The sequence below is a fragment of the Cloeon dipterum genome, chromosome 4 (assembly GCF_949628265.1).
Source record: "Cloeon dipterum chromosome 4, ieCloDipt1.1, whole genome shotgun sequence".
Classification (NCBI taxonomy): Eukaryota; Metazoa; Arthropoda; class Insecta; order Ephemeroptera; family Baetidae; genus Cloeon; species Cloeon dipterum.
Window position 1 is genome coordinate 5,038,965 of NC_088789.1, and position 16,471 is coordinate 5,055,435.

Genomic DNA, 16,471 nt, shown 5'->3' on the forward strand with positions numbered 1-16,471 from the left:
CACTGTCACTTTTTCCTGTATTGGTTATGAATATACTGTTGGAATTTGACGCACTTTGATCATCCCGCTGAAATAATTGGCAGAGCCACATAACGAGCCGGCGCGTTTTTGGCACGCGCAACGAGCTTTGCATGACAGGAAAGCCTTTCAATGGACAGCTCTCACGGATGTCAAATGTTACAGCGGATTTTTGGAAAAATCACTAAATTTTAGTTTTCCTTGATAACAATTTGAACATTATATCTGAAAATTTGTGTGAAATTATTTGGTCTTAAAATTACTGAGCAAAATCATGCGCTCCAAAACAAAGCATTTAAACTGCTAGAACAATTCCTTCGGCGTCCATTTCCAACAAGCTGTCGGAAGCTTACGTATTTAATTCATATAAGTTCTCCGCGAAATTAAAATAATATGCCAAATACATTTCACATCAACAACATAAATCTTAAATTTAGATTTTTTCATTTCCAAATACGACAAAATAATTATTTTATAAATCATTAGTGTTGTTTTTGTCTCATATTGATCTCGTTGAATAATTTATTAGGTGCTTTTTAATAGTGAAAATTTCATAGTGTACTCTCCATAGATCGCAGGGGATTATGAGGAATACGTTTCCTCAATCATTTTACCAAGTTCCACATACCAGTATCAGTTTACAATCACTTGAGCAACGCGCAAAAAATCACGTTTCACGCCCACACTGGACGAACGGCTCTCTTGAATTACGTACCCATAAAAGGGCGGTGGTCCGACTGGGTGAGCGAGTGTCGCAATAAAATCGGCCGCCGATGCGTTTTTGTCCAACAGCTTTCGTTTGAGTGGTTTCCTTTGGCGTCGCCGCCGCTTCATTTGAGGGTTTGGCCGCCAAAGTAACTTGGAATAATGAAATTGCAACACACAGTGAGTGCTGGTCGAGAGTGAGTGGGAGAGGCGCAAAGGTGAGCCGATCGATGACTCAGACGCCTTCTGCTTTTTGCCGATCGGCCGCAGAACACTACGATATTGAAATTCCCGTCCCAAGATGCTGCATTATTTAAGTCCCTCGGCAGGTAGAAGCACCCTCGACCGACGAACAATCCCTCGTGGGTCGATTTTTCATTACACATCTCAGGCAAATAATGCTGGTGCGGTACCTCCCCTCGGTATATGGATCCACAGATTTAATCGCTCATGCAGCTCCCATGTGGATTAACGGAGCGCGATTTGCATTCGTGTTTTGTCTTCCAAGCGCAAGGCAACCAGCCAATTACGGTGGAGGCGAACGAACAAACAACCACAGCTCACTTTGCGCTTTCGCTACTTTGCTGATTGCAACGAACTCAGAGCACTTAACATCACTTTTCTCTTTAACAAAAACTCATTAGGGAACTTAAAATGTAAAATTTCGGGGGAAGGGGCAGACAGTTTTTTTTCAGAAGAAGACTAAATATATTTGTTTTATCGCATTTGTAGATAAATCATTAAGTTATTATTTATTTTTCGGTTTCAATGTTTTAAAGAAGTTCAACTTTGATTATTGTTATAGGCTGGCAGAGCAACTTTGTCCAATACCTATCCACATCCCAAACAAAAAATATGAATTTTAAATTAAACTAATGCATATAATAAAGAGATTCGTTCAGTAATGTGAGAACATCAGATCTCTGAATATGAAAATCGTAAGAAAATACAAGTAATTATTTCTTTTCAACAGTTAATAATCTTCCTTAACATTTAACGTCATTAATTCTGCTTCTCTAGATAGCTATGATTCTTATTTGGTAAAAGAGAATGTTATGAAAGACGATAATATAACAACTTAAAATTGCCAATCTCCCCTCTACTCCATGAGCTATCAATATATCCAGATGTAGAATCAAGTTTCTACGAGAATTTCCCTTGAGTGCAGTTGACAATCAATTTGGAACAAAGTATCAATATCCAGCCCCTTTAAAATTTACTGGTTTTTCCTCAATCCTCGTTCCAAGCCATCGACTCTCGTTGTCAAGAACATAAATAACCGAGCTTATCTCCTCGGTTTAGAGAGCTCTCTGCTCTCCTCCTTTTGAATTGCTCAATAGAATATTTAAGTGCTCGTTTCCACTGGGAGGATGGAATGAAACAAAAACAAAAGGCCGTAAACGTTGGCACGAGGGAGTCACTTCGCACAAATCCGGTGGTAATGCGCTCTTTAGTTAGTAGGATCGCCGCTTCACAGTGCATTACCATGCAACCCGCTCGACACTGAAAACACTCGGGTTGCGTGACATGACAGATCCTTGCTCGCTGGAGAAAGGAAGTGGGTTGATATTTTAGTATCGTTGCGAAGTCTCAAAAGTCTTGGGAGGAAGCTTCTTAAAGTTGCTGCAAATCCTGACTTTTTTATTCGAGTGCTTCCCTCTCAAAAGAAGCAGCGGTCTTAATGAAGAGTCTGTTGTTTGCTCGAGAAAAATAATCCTGTGCAATTAGACCTTTTGCAACTAATATTGCTGCTGCCGAGCGGAGCTTTGATTGTCTGACGAAAAGTGTTTTCTTTTTCCTCTTGGAGATGGAAAGAAAAGAAGAATCAGGCGAATAAGATTACTTTCTGTGGAAAACAAACAAAAGTTTCCCAGGAAGGAAAACGGGGCATTTTCGTCCAAAGACTTTCCAAAATTTCGAACAAAATCACTGGAATTCCATGAAGTTGGTCAGCTTAAGATTAATTGCTTCTAAATTCAAAATTCTTTCATATATTAAAACTTATCATAATTTTTGGTTCCCTGCTTGCTTGAATCAGATTTTTATCTGAATTGTGCATCCCACAATTCTCCAATTAGCCGGTTTTGTTTGTTTTGTCATTCAATTTTGGCCACTGTTTATCTTTCTCTGCAGAAATGTAAATGGAGTTCCATAAGAGCGCTGTGGGACAAAATGTGAATTAAAATTTTAAGTATTAGTCAACATTTGCATTGCTGCTTTTATTTTTTTATCTGTCGAATTTAATTCACATTCAATTTTCATTTCATCAATAATGAATCAAAACCATTTTAATCATTTATACACTCTTTATTCTTATTTTAAGAGATCTGCCTGAGGACCTAAAAATAAATAATACTTGGAAAACAGTCCAGGAAGAGAAATTCAATATCTTCCTGGAAAATCCAATCATGATTACTGAGATAGAAAATTACGAAACGACGGTTGTCCAATTTTTCTCGCTGAGGAGCGATGACAGAATTTGTTCTCACGCATCAACTCCCACGCACCGAGGCCAAAAATGCGGCGGACGAATAAGTCAGTCGACGGCACTAAGCAGCAATTTTTATACAAGCGTATAGTAATATCGATTCTTGCGAGAGGAGCTGGTTTATCGGAAAAGCGCCGAGTGCAAGGCGCGCACTTGCTCGCGGTGCTCTCGAAGCGCCCAACCGACTGAGGTTGTACTCCCTTGAGTGGCTCTTCGTCTCCTCGAGAGATGAGAGGCGTGGGTCAGCGTCCCTGTTGTTTGCCGGGCGGAATATTTCCATCGAGCATGTAGCCATCTTGAAAGCAATAATACTCGGACGCACTCACGCTGCTCATTCGGAATTTGGCTCAACAGCCTGGCCTTTGCCGCCCACTGCTAGATGCCGAGCAAATTTAATTTCCGTCTCGTTTCCAAGAAGGACGCGCACGAGATCAGCAGATTCCTACCCTACCCGAGCGTGATAGGCAAACCGATAGGCGCAGACAACACGGTGCAAACCTTTGTACGCAATTTTTTTCATCTGCAAGGAAAAAAAAGATTTCCTCGGTTTTTCATGCTGCCGCAGGATAATTAAAAGAGATATGCTAAAAGTTTACCTCATCGCCGAATTGTTTACTATTCGCCAACTTTCCTAACAGAAGTTTGCAAATATTAACAAAAGAGTTCAAACATCAGAATGTGTGTAGCCACACGAGAATCGAAAAAACTTCGAGTCACTGAACCGCGGGCCAAACCAAAATTTCCGCCCCCGCCGCAGCAGCCCAAGTTGATAAAAAACCAACCTTTCGTTCCCGCACGCATCCACGTTTCATAATTGATGCGAGCAAACGAGCGAGCGAGCTCGTTTTTCCACATCAATAACACGTCCCCACCGCGCTTTGATTTTATTCAAAACCCTCATGTAAAAGCAAAATTCAGGCAGCAATGGGGCGTGGGCAGACACAGCCCAGTGGCCCGCTTTCATCATTCGCCCTCTAATATGAATAATCATATAGTAGGTTGCTTTTTATACGGCCCACATATAGGCGACAGCCGCTGGCGCCGGCTTAATTTTTAAACAAAAAGAGCGCCTAGGGGCTGGCATATAAATTAGCCCCAACGAAGCATGGGAACTGGCCTGGGGCGACGCTGCCGCGATTATATATTCACTATAATTCTCGCCTTGAAAGCATGTGTGTTGCGACATGTGTGTTCTTCCCTGAAATTAATTCACACCACGCAGAGGGAAGGAAAGACGCGACCCTTGGACGCGGGCCGTGTTTTCTCACGTGCGGATCATCTCGTTTCGAGGGTCGGCAATTTTAGGCAATTTCCTCCCTTATCCTTGAGATTCCCCTTTTCTGCTTGCCACTCCATCTGCATACATTAGGCAACAACGCGAATAAAAGCTGAATTTAAAAATTGATATTACACTAGAAGCAGAGAAGCGCTTTCTTCCTGCTCTAACAGGGAAGAGGTAGTTGCGGTATATACTTTTCTTATTTAAATAGATGTCCCCAAAAATAAGAAGGCATATTAGCTGTAAGAAAGATCATCCGGTTTTCTGTTTTCTAGTGATTTCAATTTGAATAAATCTATTTCATTCAGAAACAATACATTTTTCTGCAAACTCTCTATTAAATGATATAGAAACTGTTTATTTTCAACTGCCCTTCTCCATCTGAATATTAATAGCACTGCATGCACCAAGGGATGTTATGTTGCGGACAGGAGAAGTTTTCCTGCGAAAAATCGTTAATGCGGCAGCGCCAAGAAGATCGCCTTTTCAACTTTACTGGCGAGTTCGAGCGAAAAGCGTAAATTTCCATGCTACACAATCTTGTGATGTGGTTTTCCTTGTTCTCTAGGGGAAACTGCCATCACCCATCACTGCTTTGTTTGTCAAATTTGCCCATTGAATCTTGTTTCCTCTAAAATGGGCGAAGAGCTCACGTAGGTCGCTCTTGAAACTGCTTGAGCGAAGACAAACGATCATTGCCGGAGGAAATTGCCACAAAATAAATGGGAAATTGTCTTACACGTTCCAGCTGGGAATGCATTCAAATTAGGTGCTCAGGATACTGCTTTAACCTTGAATTTTATTCGACATTCCTTTATTTTGTCAGCAAAAAAACCATAAAAAGTCTTGGTCTTGTGAGCCGCATAGCATACTCATGAAATATGGTGGACTGATATTACCGAAACTGGTTGAGTTAATTAAAAGCTCTGAACGAGGATGAAGTCTTGAAATTCTTTTCCTACCAAGAATATGAAAAATTGCGCAGTGCCACATCTGACAGTGAGTCGAGGTAGTACCTATTCATAGAACGAAAAGAATGGTCACTTTTTTAATTATTAAATCGCTAAGAAATTTATGCATTTTATGAATGAAATGTTTGATTTGTAAATAATACAAAACAGACGCCTAATTGCAATGCAAACGAATTTCATTTGTAATTAGCGTTCTCTTCAGTTGTGCTTTACGCTACCAATCACCACGGCTGAAAATGTTTGCGAATTGTTGAGCTGTCGAGCATGAACCTCTCGATTTCGCCATTTCCAGCGAACAAACAAGCCGGCCCGAGAGCAAATAGAGAGATTCCACGTTAGCGCCGCGAAGACGGCGCAGAGAGCAGAAATTTCGCCACGGTGAACGAGATTGCGAGGCATGAAATATTTATCAGATAAATAAACACTGCCATCAGTCAATCTGGGCTGATAGTGCACCGGGCAAAAACTGTCGTTGCGTGCGTTTCTTGTCGCGCGTTCAAATGTGAAAAGGAGATTCACGCTCTGAAATTTCACCAAGGCATTTTCTCCGCCTGGATTAATGAGCTTGTTTTGAAATTTTGAAGAGAATCCAAAAATAGTATAATAATGATGTGGGAAGCGTAATTTCCTCATCACTCATCTTGTCAATTTATTTTTTATTTTTATGTATATAATTTTAAGATGATAATTATAATGCTGTCTCGAGAAAGAGATCATGTGACATTATTATATTTTCACGAAGTTTTCCTGAACTTGATGTTTGCTTGAGCTCTTCTCTATATTCTTAATAGACGGTGAACACTGTGATCGTCTCCTTGAGCCAGCATCACCAGCATCACCAGCGTAAACATATTTTCTAGTAGCTAACGATGGAAAAGGAAAATCATAGAAAATAAAAGAGTAAGGACAATATTTATGATCAAAATAAAAATATTGTAACAAGCGTACTTCTTTTAAAAAAAATCCCTCGTTAAAAATTTGTGCCATACAGTTATACCTTGCCCAGAAATTTCATTATTAAAGTACGAACGATCTTTGTAAGAGTTTGAATACAGTAGTTCTTTGAGCGTTCATTACTTCCTCAGGGTGACCTATATCAGAGAGAAACGTTCTCGTAACTTTTTCCCTTTGCTTCCATCTCACTTTTATTCTCTCTACCTCTCTTACGCATATTGGAAAATGGAAAAGTCCTTGGTGCGTTGTTCACCCTGCCGTTACTTTTTATTTTTTACTCCCAACGCAAGCCAAAAGTTGGAGAGAATACTCTCATTTGGCATAAAAATCAACATGCGCTCAAACTTAAACAGGTTGTAGGTCTACATTTCGTTGATTAAATCTCACGATGATCGTGTTTTTTATTATTAATTATGCTACACTCGCAAATTTAAATTTTGAAAATGATATTTGATATTTATTGTACTGTAGTGTAAAATTCGGAATAATTTTGAAGGATGACCTTCCATATATCAACTAGAGTAATATTACGCAGTCAAATTCTCACAAATTCAATATATTATGGTCAATTTGCAAATTGAAAAACACGACGTAAATCCACTGGGCACGCGATATTACGATATTGATCGGCAAAACGACTGAACGGGCAGACTGCCTGATAATCAGCATCGACCCATCCAGCTGGAGCAGCATTATTTCCATCTCTGGTCGGATTTTTGCAAAGGCAGAAAAGCTGCTCTTTGTGCCCCGGTGATAATGATGGACTGCAAACGCGCGGATAAGGTTTCGAGCATCCACGGCACCTCATATTCTTCGGCTCGGCCATGTATTGACTGGTGTGACATACCAGAAAAGCAGCGCCGACAGATCGACCGACTTGAACGCATCCCCTGATCTTTGCTCAAAGTGAAATTTGGACTGACTGCTGGTGACGCTGCCTGCTTTCATGTCGCGTAGCTTTTTCTCTTCGTGAGACGAGTTGTCGGTCATTCGGGCAGCATGTCTATTGCGAAAAAAGCCGCACTTCCTTTTTGCTTCTTCCTTCTGAGAGAGGGCTGCCGGCTGAGAAGAAGTGCAAAAAATGCGGAGGAGAGGAAATAAGAACACGCATCAGCTATTCAACATATCGAATGATGTTTTGATGTTTTCTGACAAGTCGACAGGTTTTAGTTTTTACTTCTGTTTTGACCTAACATGGTACATTTTCGAGGATTCATTTCCGTAGCTATTGTGTTTTATCATCAATTCTATATAACTAGGATGAAACCACTATTGGATAATATTCTTGCTGTAATTGACTATTAATACGGAGTTATAAAATATCAAGTATAAAATAAAAACTGATAATTTTAATGCAGATATATATTTCAATGCTTCCAATGAAAAAATAATGCCACTATCTCAATTTTTAGCAGATTAAAATGATTAATGTAGTAGTAATTAAAACAATCATAATTTACCTTTTTTAGTTGTACTGTACCGTTGTAAAGGTTAATTGGTTTGAGACTAGGTCTTACACGTAATTATTCAAAGAGAGAATTATTTATTTTTGTATTATTTCAGGGAAAAATCAAACTGAAATGCGGGAAGTTAAAACGCACATTGCATTTCTGTGAATTGATTTTCCATGGAAAATTGTTCTCATGGAAAATTAAGGCACGGAGGGAGGTGTAACGTTGTAAACGTTAACTGGTTTAAAACTTTGTTTAATAATACAAAATAAAAATTAATTATTCTCTCTTTGAATAATTACGTGTTAGACCTTGTCTCAAACCAATTAACCTTTACAACGTTACATAGTGATGGATAGGAAAATGTATAGCACGCTTTCTCACCATTGTATTGCTTCAATTTTGATTTTACAAGCAAATTACTATACAATATCCACTTACACATGCACATACTATCATAAAATACACTTAATTAAAAATAATCTAGTTTCTTGTTTCTTCCAGACAATTTGAACATTATTTGAACCACTTCCAAGTGGTGGTGGCTTAAAAATTTACATTCAATTTTTTACTCTCCTCGCACCACGTACAGATTAAAACAGCAACTTTTATATTCTCAAGAGCATGTCCTATGGGGTCGATCTATAAAGCTGAAAGGAGAGCTTGCTCCACTTCGCATGATTTTACAGCGATTCGCCAGTAGATTAGAGCAGGTATAATAAAAAGGCGAGCTGTGCAAGTGGGCCAACCCTTCTTGACTCTCCTGCTGAGCGCATCTTCTCGGCCTGAACGCCATTAATTAAATGCATACGCATCCGGCGTTGGCGGCATCCCGGTCGAGATCAATTGAGAGCAATAAAAGCGAATCCCACCCAGAGGACTCATTAATTAGCCCATCGCAGTCAGCTGTTTGGCACAGGCCAATTAGTTTGGAGCACGGGAGCAGCGTGTGCACGCGCGCAAACCGCCATTTTTATTGCTGCAACGCTGCCTGCGATAAAAAGGGAGGACGCATTTAATGGCGAGATTTTTGCGCCTGCCGCTGTTTTTGCGCGGCACACCGTTTTCGTCTCGGCTCTGAACTGAAATGAAGCTCTCTGCTTTTCATGAAAAATGTCTAACTCATTCAGCGCGAGTGAATAAACGGCGGCGCTTTTTGCATCGACGGATCTCGCGGTGTGTGTGAGTTTGTTTGGCCCGCGAGCGGCGGCTTTTTCTAAAGAAATCGCTCTCGCAGTCTGCTCTCTGCAAATCGCAATTGCGCAATATACACGTGAGCCACCAGTAGATGCTCGCTGAAACGTGTACATGCGTTTGCACAAACAAACGCGCCGCTGCAACCCAGAGGGTTATTTTATTTTGTTCGCCTCCGCGAATCTCGCATACGATTTCGCTTGGGAAGCTCCTGGCGGTTTTTCCCTGTAAGCCCTGTCTGGAGCACGTATGACATCTTTAAAAATTAATGGGCATATTTCAACTCTCCTTGTATCCCTCTACTAAAAATTCGTTTATGACTTGTAGAACTCAAGTGCATTTAAATACAACCTCAATAAAATGTTTTTATAAATAGACCTATGTATAACCGACTGATTGCCTCTTTTTTCCATTGATTCTTTTTTCAATGATTTCTTTTGGATGTGAATTTTCAGAGTTAATTTCTGTTCGTGTTTTTAAATATAACCAAAACTTTGATGTGCCTCCGCATCATTTAGTTTAAGTAAATTTCTACTAGGAGAAAATATTCTAATCTAAACAAACCTATTTTAAATTTATATGCTAAACACATCTGCAAATAATTTTTCTATATTTATCTTCCTGGCTTGACAAAGGCAAATACTGTTCGTATCACTTTCCCCACTTTGCAAAAAGTGGTAGAAAATCATTTTGTAATACAGTCTTCTGTTTCTTCACTGTTGTATGGTAGTTTTTAATTTTCCACAAAACATAATGCAGCCATGTCAAAATGTTTTTATGATCGCACAGGGTTGGTTCCTGATTTTGGTCGAAAACACAGACTCTGAGCAAATATGTGATCCAATTAAAAAATGTTTTTCAATCAGCCAATTGTGTTGGTTAAATTCGAGAGGATCGGATCTATTTTCATAGATTTCCTTCTCTATTTATAAATTTTTGAAAATCCTGCCCTAATTCACCCTGCTCCCTTTTGATATCCAACTGTCTGTATCCGTGATGCAACACTGCTTCGCATCATGATCGGATGCACCTTATTAGCGGGTGTTTATGCAGCCAAGCATAGCGGATCGATTGATTGGATGGACGTGCTTTAACTAGCATTAACACTGTACTGTCGAGATTGCGAAATTGCCACCGTTGGATTGAACAGCGATCACTCCTTTATTATCTCAGGCGTTGGTGCAAGGGCAGTTGCTGGCGTTGTTGCGGTCGGCGTACCTACTCTGACATGTGACCCACTTGCGATGTGTGCCGACAAGCCTAAAGAGATTTAAAGCGGAAAAGTCAGACCGCGCGGCGCACCTTACGTGCAGAGAGGACGGAAGGGAACGAATCGCACCATTAGTCGCTCGCCGTGTGTCATCGGCGGGCGAAATTAATTTCTCGCCGCTGACAGGGTGCGATTATTTCTCCCAGCCAGGCAGCGCCCGCCATCAATTCTGCGGCAGCCACCGATTGGCATGTCAGCGCATTACGCGATCCAGTTTGTGCAACCAGAAGGCAGCAGGGCACGTTCCTCTTGGAAATGAAGTCGTTACCGCCCGCGAGTCTGTTTTGACGCCAACAGAGTGATCAATTGTGCTGCTTTTTGTTTCGCTACAGGCACCAATGTTTGGTGCAAATCGATTGCGATCAGTTCGGGCAATTTGTTCCCATCGATTTCGGTAGATGCATTACTCACAGTTACGTCGAAATGTGATTGGAGCAGTTCAATTTTGGAGAGCTCAGCCAATCTTTAGGGATTGTCAATGCCAGACGTGCGTACGTTTCAAATTCAAAAGCATCACACATGTCAGGTAAATATTGGAGTTTCCCAGGAACGCCTACTGATGTTTTTTGGTCATGCCAAGCAAGTTTTTATCAAATCATTGTCTGCGGGAAACTAGATACCCTGACTGAATAAAAGAGAAAAAGATCAAGCAAACATAATACTGGCAACTGTGGAAATTTGGAAAAAGGCTTCTGAATGCTTGGAAAGTGTCATTCCATTGTAATAGTATTTTTCCCATAACATTTAAAAAGAAACTTGCGGGTTTAAAAGGACTGCACGGAAGAATTAAAGCTCACGAGATGGATTAAATTAAGTTATTTTATTGTGGTTTGGATACCCTGAGACAGAAATCGAAAATTCAATCATGTTTAAAGCCAAGGCCACCAAGAATAGATAAAGGTCAGGAACTGAACCTTTGGTAAACTAATCAAAGTAAAATCAGCCTAATAAAATATCTTAATTTTTCTTCTAATCCTGCGTCTCTAAACCAGTTTTACAAAATTAGCACACACCGACCAAACTTCCTTTTGGCCTGACAAAAATATGATATTATGTTGCAAGAGAATTTAAAAGTGGTTAGTTCCCATCGTAAATTCAATTAGCTTGGAACTTTTCGAATTCTCGTTCAGCCAGATATTATATCAAACAGGTCCGCGACTCACAAAATGTAACATCGTGCGTGTTAAGCGAAGATGCCCCCTTGAAAAGTTTACCCTTTTCCTGTTATCTTTTCCACAAAGTTCTGCCAGCATCCACTGTAATGGAATTATGATTAAATCGAGTTAAGAAATTCCGAGAGGGCTGTGCTATAGTCAAATATTTGGGGAGGCTGCACGATATGAGAGCGCCTGTTATTAAATTATACTCGGGAAATTGGGGCGAAATTCACACGCGGTGGGATAAAAGAGCCTAGAGAGAAGATGCCGACAGCGGCGCATGCAAACACACTCCTTAGAACTGAACTCGCGTGTTATTCGCGGAACTTGCGAACAAAGGCAGCGGGCTCACGGTGCCAATTATCACACCTTTCATGTGTGCGCTCGATGAAACTAGTTATAGTCTGTTCGAGTTCTGTGAGAATGTTTGTTTCTTCCATGTAACACCGATTCGATTTCCTGTAAATGGGATTATGATAATATTCAAAGTTGTTTGAGCGAAAACGACAGATAGTTGGAAGCGTCTCTGAGGTAAGGAGCTCTTCTGAAAACTTGGAATCACTCAACCTGAATGAGCCTCCAAAGAGCCGAAAGAGCCCACAGCCAAAACAGCCTGCCAAAGTGGTTGAATTACCTGAGGCAAGCTGAACCACCTAATTGAAAATTAGTCCTGAAGGCGCATTCATCTGCTCACTCTTTGAAGCCAGCTGCCTTGAAAGCTGGAGATACCCTACTTCAATTCAAGTAAAATAATTCTAAGTGTATGGAGGATAGCAAAAATTTCATGAACCAGCGGAAAAATCTAACTTGGATATCGACAGCCATTCGTAGCTTTTATTTTGGATATAATTATCGCTGTTTGCTTCAATATTTAAAAATGTGAACTAATTTTGTGTTCTTTATGTTTACAAATGAAGCCTGGCATTGGCCAGATCCTTGATACAGAACAGTAGCTATTTAACAAATTTATGTTAAAATTAAAGCAAGTTTGACCGGCTCAGAGTTTAATTTTTCTTGCATTATCCTTCATAATTTCCTCTCAGATGCATTTTTTTTCTCCACTGGTACGTATTTAGGAGGTAAAAAGCTTAATTTTATGGATTATTGGTGTGGTTGTAACATAGCTCTTATCGGCTGATAGTATTTTTCCGCTTCACTCCCTCTGCGGAATGGAAATTAATCTACTGGGGGATGAAAAGCTAGCAAGCCAGCGTCGTGTAACGAACAAGGCCATGTTTTCGCTACTTCTGACCGCCGGTGCAATCACCCAGGGAGTTCGGTTTGTGTGTTCAGCTCTTTTATTTGCCACAAGATTTATTGGCAGCAGCCTCGTCAGTCTCAGTGGAGATTTGAGGACAAAAACGCATTGGAATGCTCCATTTCCTCTAAAAGGTCGAGCACGTGCGACAAAACTTTACTGGGCAACTGTTTTTCTTACTTTGTTTTAAGTTTTCTTTTTAATTTTTTTAATAATTTATTTTAAAATTGCAGTATAAATTTTGAATATATTGTACGAGAGTTTTCATATTGAAGAAACATTACATCCGAAACAAATCCAGACCTGTTACTGCAATTTTAAAAATAAATTATTGAAAGAAATTTAAAAGCTTTTAAAACCCTTGCAAAGTGTACCCGAGAAACATGTTTGAGGTGAAAATTAAAAACTGCGAGGAAAAATTAACCTTACATAAAATATAGTTTTCCCGGTTTCCCCTTAGCATTTGTTAAGAAATGGCAGTGATTGAATATAAAAGAGACAACTGAGAAAGAAGTCGGTTTTAAATCATTTAGGTTTTTGTTTGCATTTGACAGCGATAAATCCTCTTGTAAATGCGATCGAGCTGACTGGTTGCTTCGTATTATTTCGCTCCAATACAGCGCCACTTTGCATATGTGAGAAGAGACGAGCTATAGAATTTTTGCTCATTGCACGTATTGTATTTCACAATCGTAGACAGTAATTGCTCGGCAAGAGACTTTTTGCCCTCCAAGTTGGAATACGCGAGTGGGTGGATCGAATTCCATCTGAGATGAAAGAAAATCAAGAGAAGGGAATCAAATTAAGGCTAATCGAATGAGCAGCAAAAAGGAGCGCAGTGCATAGTGTTTTTTCTTTGGCGAGAGAGGCGCGCGCGGCATCAGTGCAATCTGTCAGGCTTGATGAAAGGCCTCCCTCCGTCAGCAGAACACAAGCGGCTTTTAGTCCGACATGACTGCCCTCGCCAGCCGATGCCGACCGACCGGACCAGAGCGCGCGCGATTTTTTGTATGCCGAGCTCCTTTTCTAATGCGAACGGGGTGAGAGGCGTTTTCCATTAGGCCGCCCCATTTATCAATCTGGCCGCGCTTCCACACTCCAGCCTCTCTCTTTTCAGCCCCTTTTTGCCCTCTATGAATATGCTGCGCTTTTTCCTGCACGTTCACCCCCGCACCTGGCCACCTTTTCAGGGCAAACATGTTAATTCAGCACACGCGGCTCGTTTCATTAAGGTGTGTGAAAGAGGCAGGAAGCGAAGAGTCTCGTTCAACGAGCTTGTGGCTTTTCACGGAGAGTCTTTTCAAAGTTTTCCGCAATAGATTTTGCTTTGATATGTAAATTGGACTGGGTAATTCTCTTGCTAGACTAAAGAGCACACCAATGGCTTTCATTTTCTGTAAATTTCAATTAATATGCGGATGAAATGGTAAACTTTTTAATTGCTCACTGGTTACAAAATTTCATGTTCAATAAAAATATTAAATAAAGAATCGTGCTTTTCAAAGAACATTTATTCGAAAAAAATTGTATAGGACAAACTTATATTAAATTTGCAATGGAGTATTTTGTAATGTGATCTGACCTGAAGAAAAGCAAATTCGCAAAGAGCGATGGTTTGCTGAAACTCCCAAGTCTCAATACTACTAGAACTCAAGCATGCGGAAGAGCTTCTTCGCTTTCGCACCAAGAGCTTGTCAGCAACATCAAACAATTTTCTTCTCACGAAAAATCACAATCATGCCTGCAGGAAATAAGGTTGAATAAATTTTTATTCAGTATGGTTGATAACTAGGGCAAAATTTCCAATTGTTATATAAGTGCATAAATGTTTATGAAAAATATTCAAATGTCTATGAATTTTTATTTGCCACTAATTTCCATTTAACCGTTCCAAAATAAAGATATCAAATATAATATCCGAGATGGTTAAGTTTAAAATGTAGGGAAAGTAACGAAAGGAAGTTTTGCCACAGAGATGCAGTTAAAATGGGCAATCGACCACGATAAGTTTGCATCACGAGTCTGTAAGAAGTCCTGAGATTCAGAGGGCTCAAGCTAGTTTAATATCTAAAATTTGACTTAAATTGGGTTCGTGCGGTGGGGAGCGTGAACGAGCCACGCTCGTCCCTTAGAAAATATTCACGGTCAGTCTGTGTGCGCATGTGCCGGGGACTAGTGGGTATTTCAATTGCCAGGTCTACTTGGGCTTAGCCGAAAAAGCCATACAAACCAGTGCTCCAATTGTTGCTTTGATTATTATCCTTGTTCTTGCACAATTTTTAAATTTCTCGTTCTGACCGTACAAACAAATGGGAATTTCCATTTCAATCTTGGGAATTTTTCCAATTTTCCAATGTTAATTTAATTTCAAATTATAAAATACATAGTTATTATGTATAAAACCCCTTTAGATTTCACACTCACAAGTTGTTTGCCGTTCTTGTGGAGTATGCGCTGAAATTGGATACTCTTTTCGGTGGCCAGGGGAAGCGGCAGCTGATTTATTAGTACAGAGAAGAAGTCATTTTCGCAGTAGTAAAAAAAAGAACGGCGGCCGAGTGGCAAGGATTGGGGGGTGGAACGGCAAAGGCCATAACTTGCGCGATTAAGGGTGTGTATTCCGGGTGCTTAATTTGTAGCCGGAGCAGGCTGGAGAGAGAGACGAGAGAGGAAATAACATGACGTGAAGAATTGCTATTAAGTGTCTCTTTCCGCGCTCGTCCTCGCACGCTGCACTGTATCCCTTGCTCTGGCGGTAATGGCACTGTTACGCGGCAAGAATGATTGCCTCTTATATCCCAGCCGCGCTAGAATTCATCTCGCCCATCCGCGTGTGCGCTGACTTGTTATACAAAGCACACGCACAAAGATTCGCGTTTCACTTCAGCGTACTTTGAAAAATGTCCGCACTGCAGTCACAATCTCATTTTGCATTATTTACGGTTCGCAACGGACTGGATCATGGGAACTCTGATGTAAGATATTAATCAGTACCAAAGCCAAGAATATTTTACGCAATTCGGTACGACATAGCATTAATCATCAATAAAATCAGCTTTGTAAGTCAATCGAATTGCTTTTATCTGTCTTTCGATCTAGAGATCCATTAAGATAGTTTTGCTATCGTATAGGAAGTCCTAGAAACTACTTGACACTCAGGTCACTAAGTAGCACAGAAAATCGAACGGCGCGATCATATGTGTCACAGGAATACACAACCGTTTCAGATGGGGATAAGCGTGCTGTGGGAAATTTCATTCTGCAATTCAACAATATCCATTTATAATTTTAATCTCTAAATGTCATTTATAATGTGTTTTTACATAATGTCCAGCATACAAAACGATTGAAGAGTTGGCGTTAATTTTGTTTTTAACGCAAATATTTAAGATAAAATAATCTAGAGAAGCAGGGCATTATTGTAAAATATGTAAAAATAAAAAGCTTGCTCTGCACCGAGGAAGCTGCTTCTAATTTGCTACTCTAGGGTAGCTATGATAAAAATAAATTCTTAACTATTTCATTACATCGAAGCTTCATTATCATCTATTCAAGTGCTATGTGCAGAGAACCGAAAATAATGCCAAAGAGGATTAATAAACATGACATTATTCTGAGCATTCAGTGCCAAAATAAATTCATACCAGTGCCTCTTAACTCACCGCTTCGGTGGGCCTTGAGCGCCCTCAGAGGCGAACATCTTGTGGGGGCGCAGGTGGTGTAATT

At 40.2% G+C, this 16,471-nt stretch overlaps 1 protein-coding gene across 2 annotated transcripts in view; it reads left to right on the forward strand.

The window, feature by feature from the left end:
* Gycalpha99B (guanylate cyclase 1 soluble subunit alpha 2) overlaps nucleotides 1–16,471 on the forward strand; it is a 54,052-nt gene that overhangs the window by 8,357 nt on the left and 29,224 nt on the right. The window contains exon 1 of one of the 2 annotated variants that reach the window (XM_065489633.1): nucleotides 10,402–10,856. The exons of the other annotated variant lie outside the window; for it this stretch is intronic. Within the exon in view, the coding sequence (XP_065345705.1) occupies nucleotides 10,809–10,856 (48 nt within the window). The 5' untranslated portion in view covers nucleotides 10,402–10,808. Of the gene's footprint in view, nucleotides 1–10,401; nucleotides 10,857–16,471 lie in introns of those variants that run through there. 2 annotated transcript variants of the gene reach the window in all.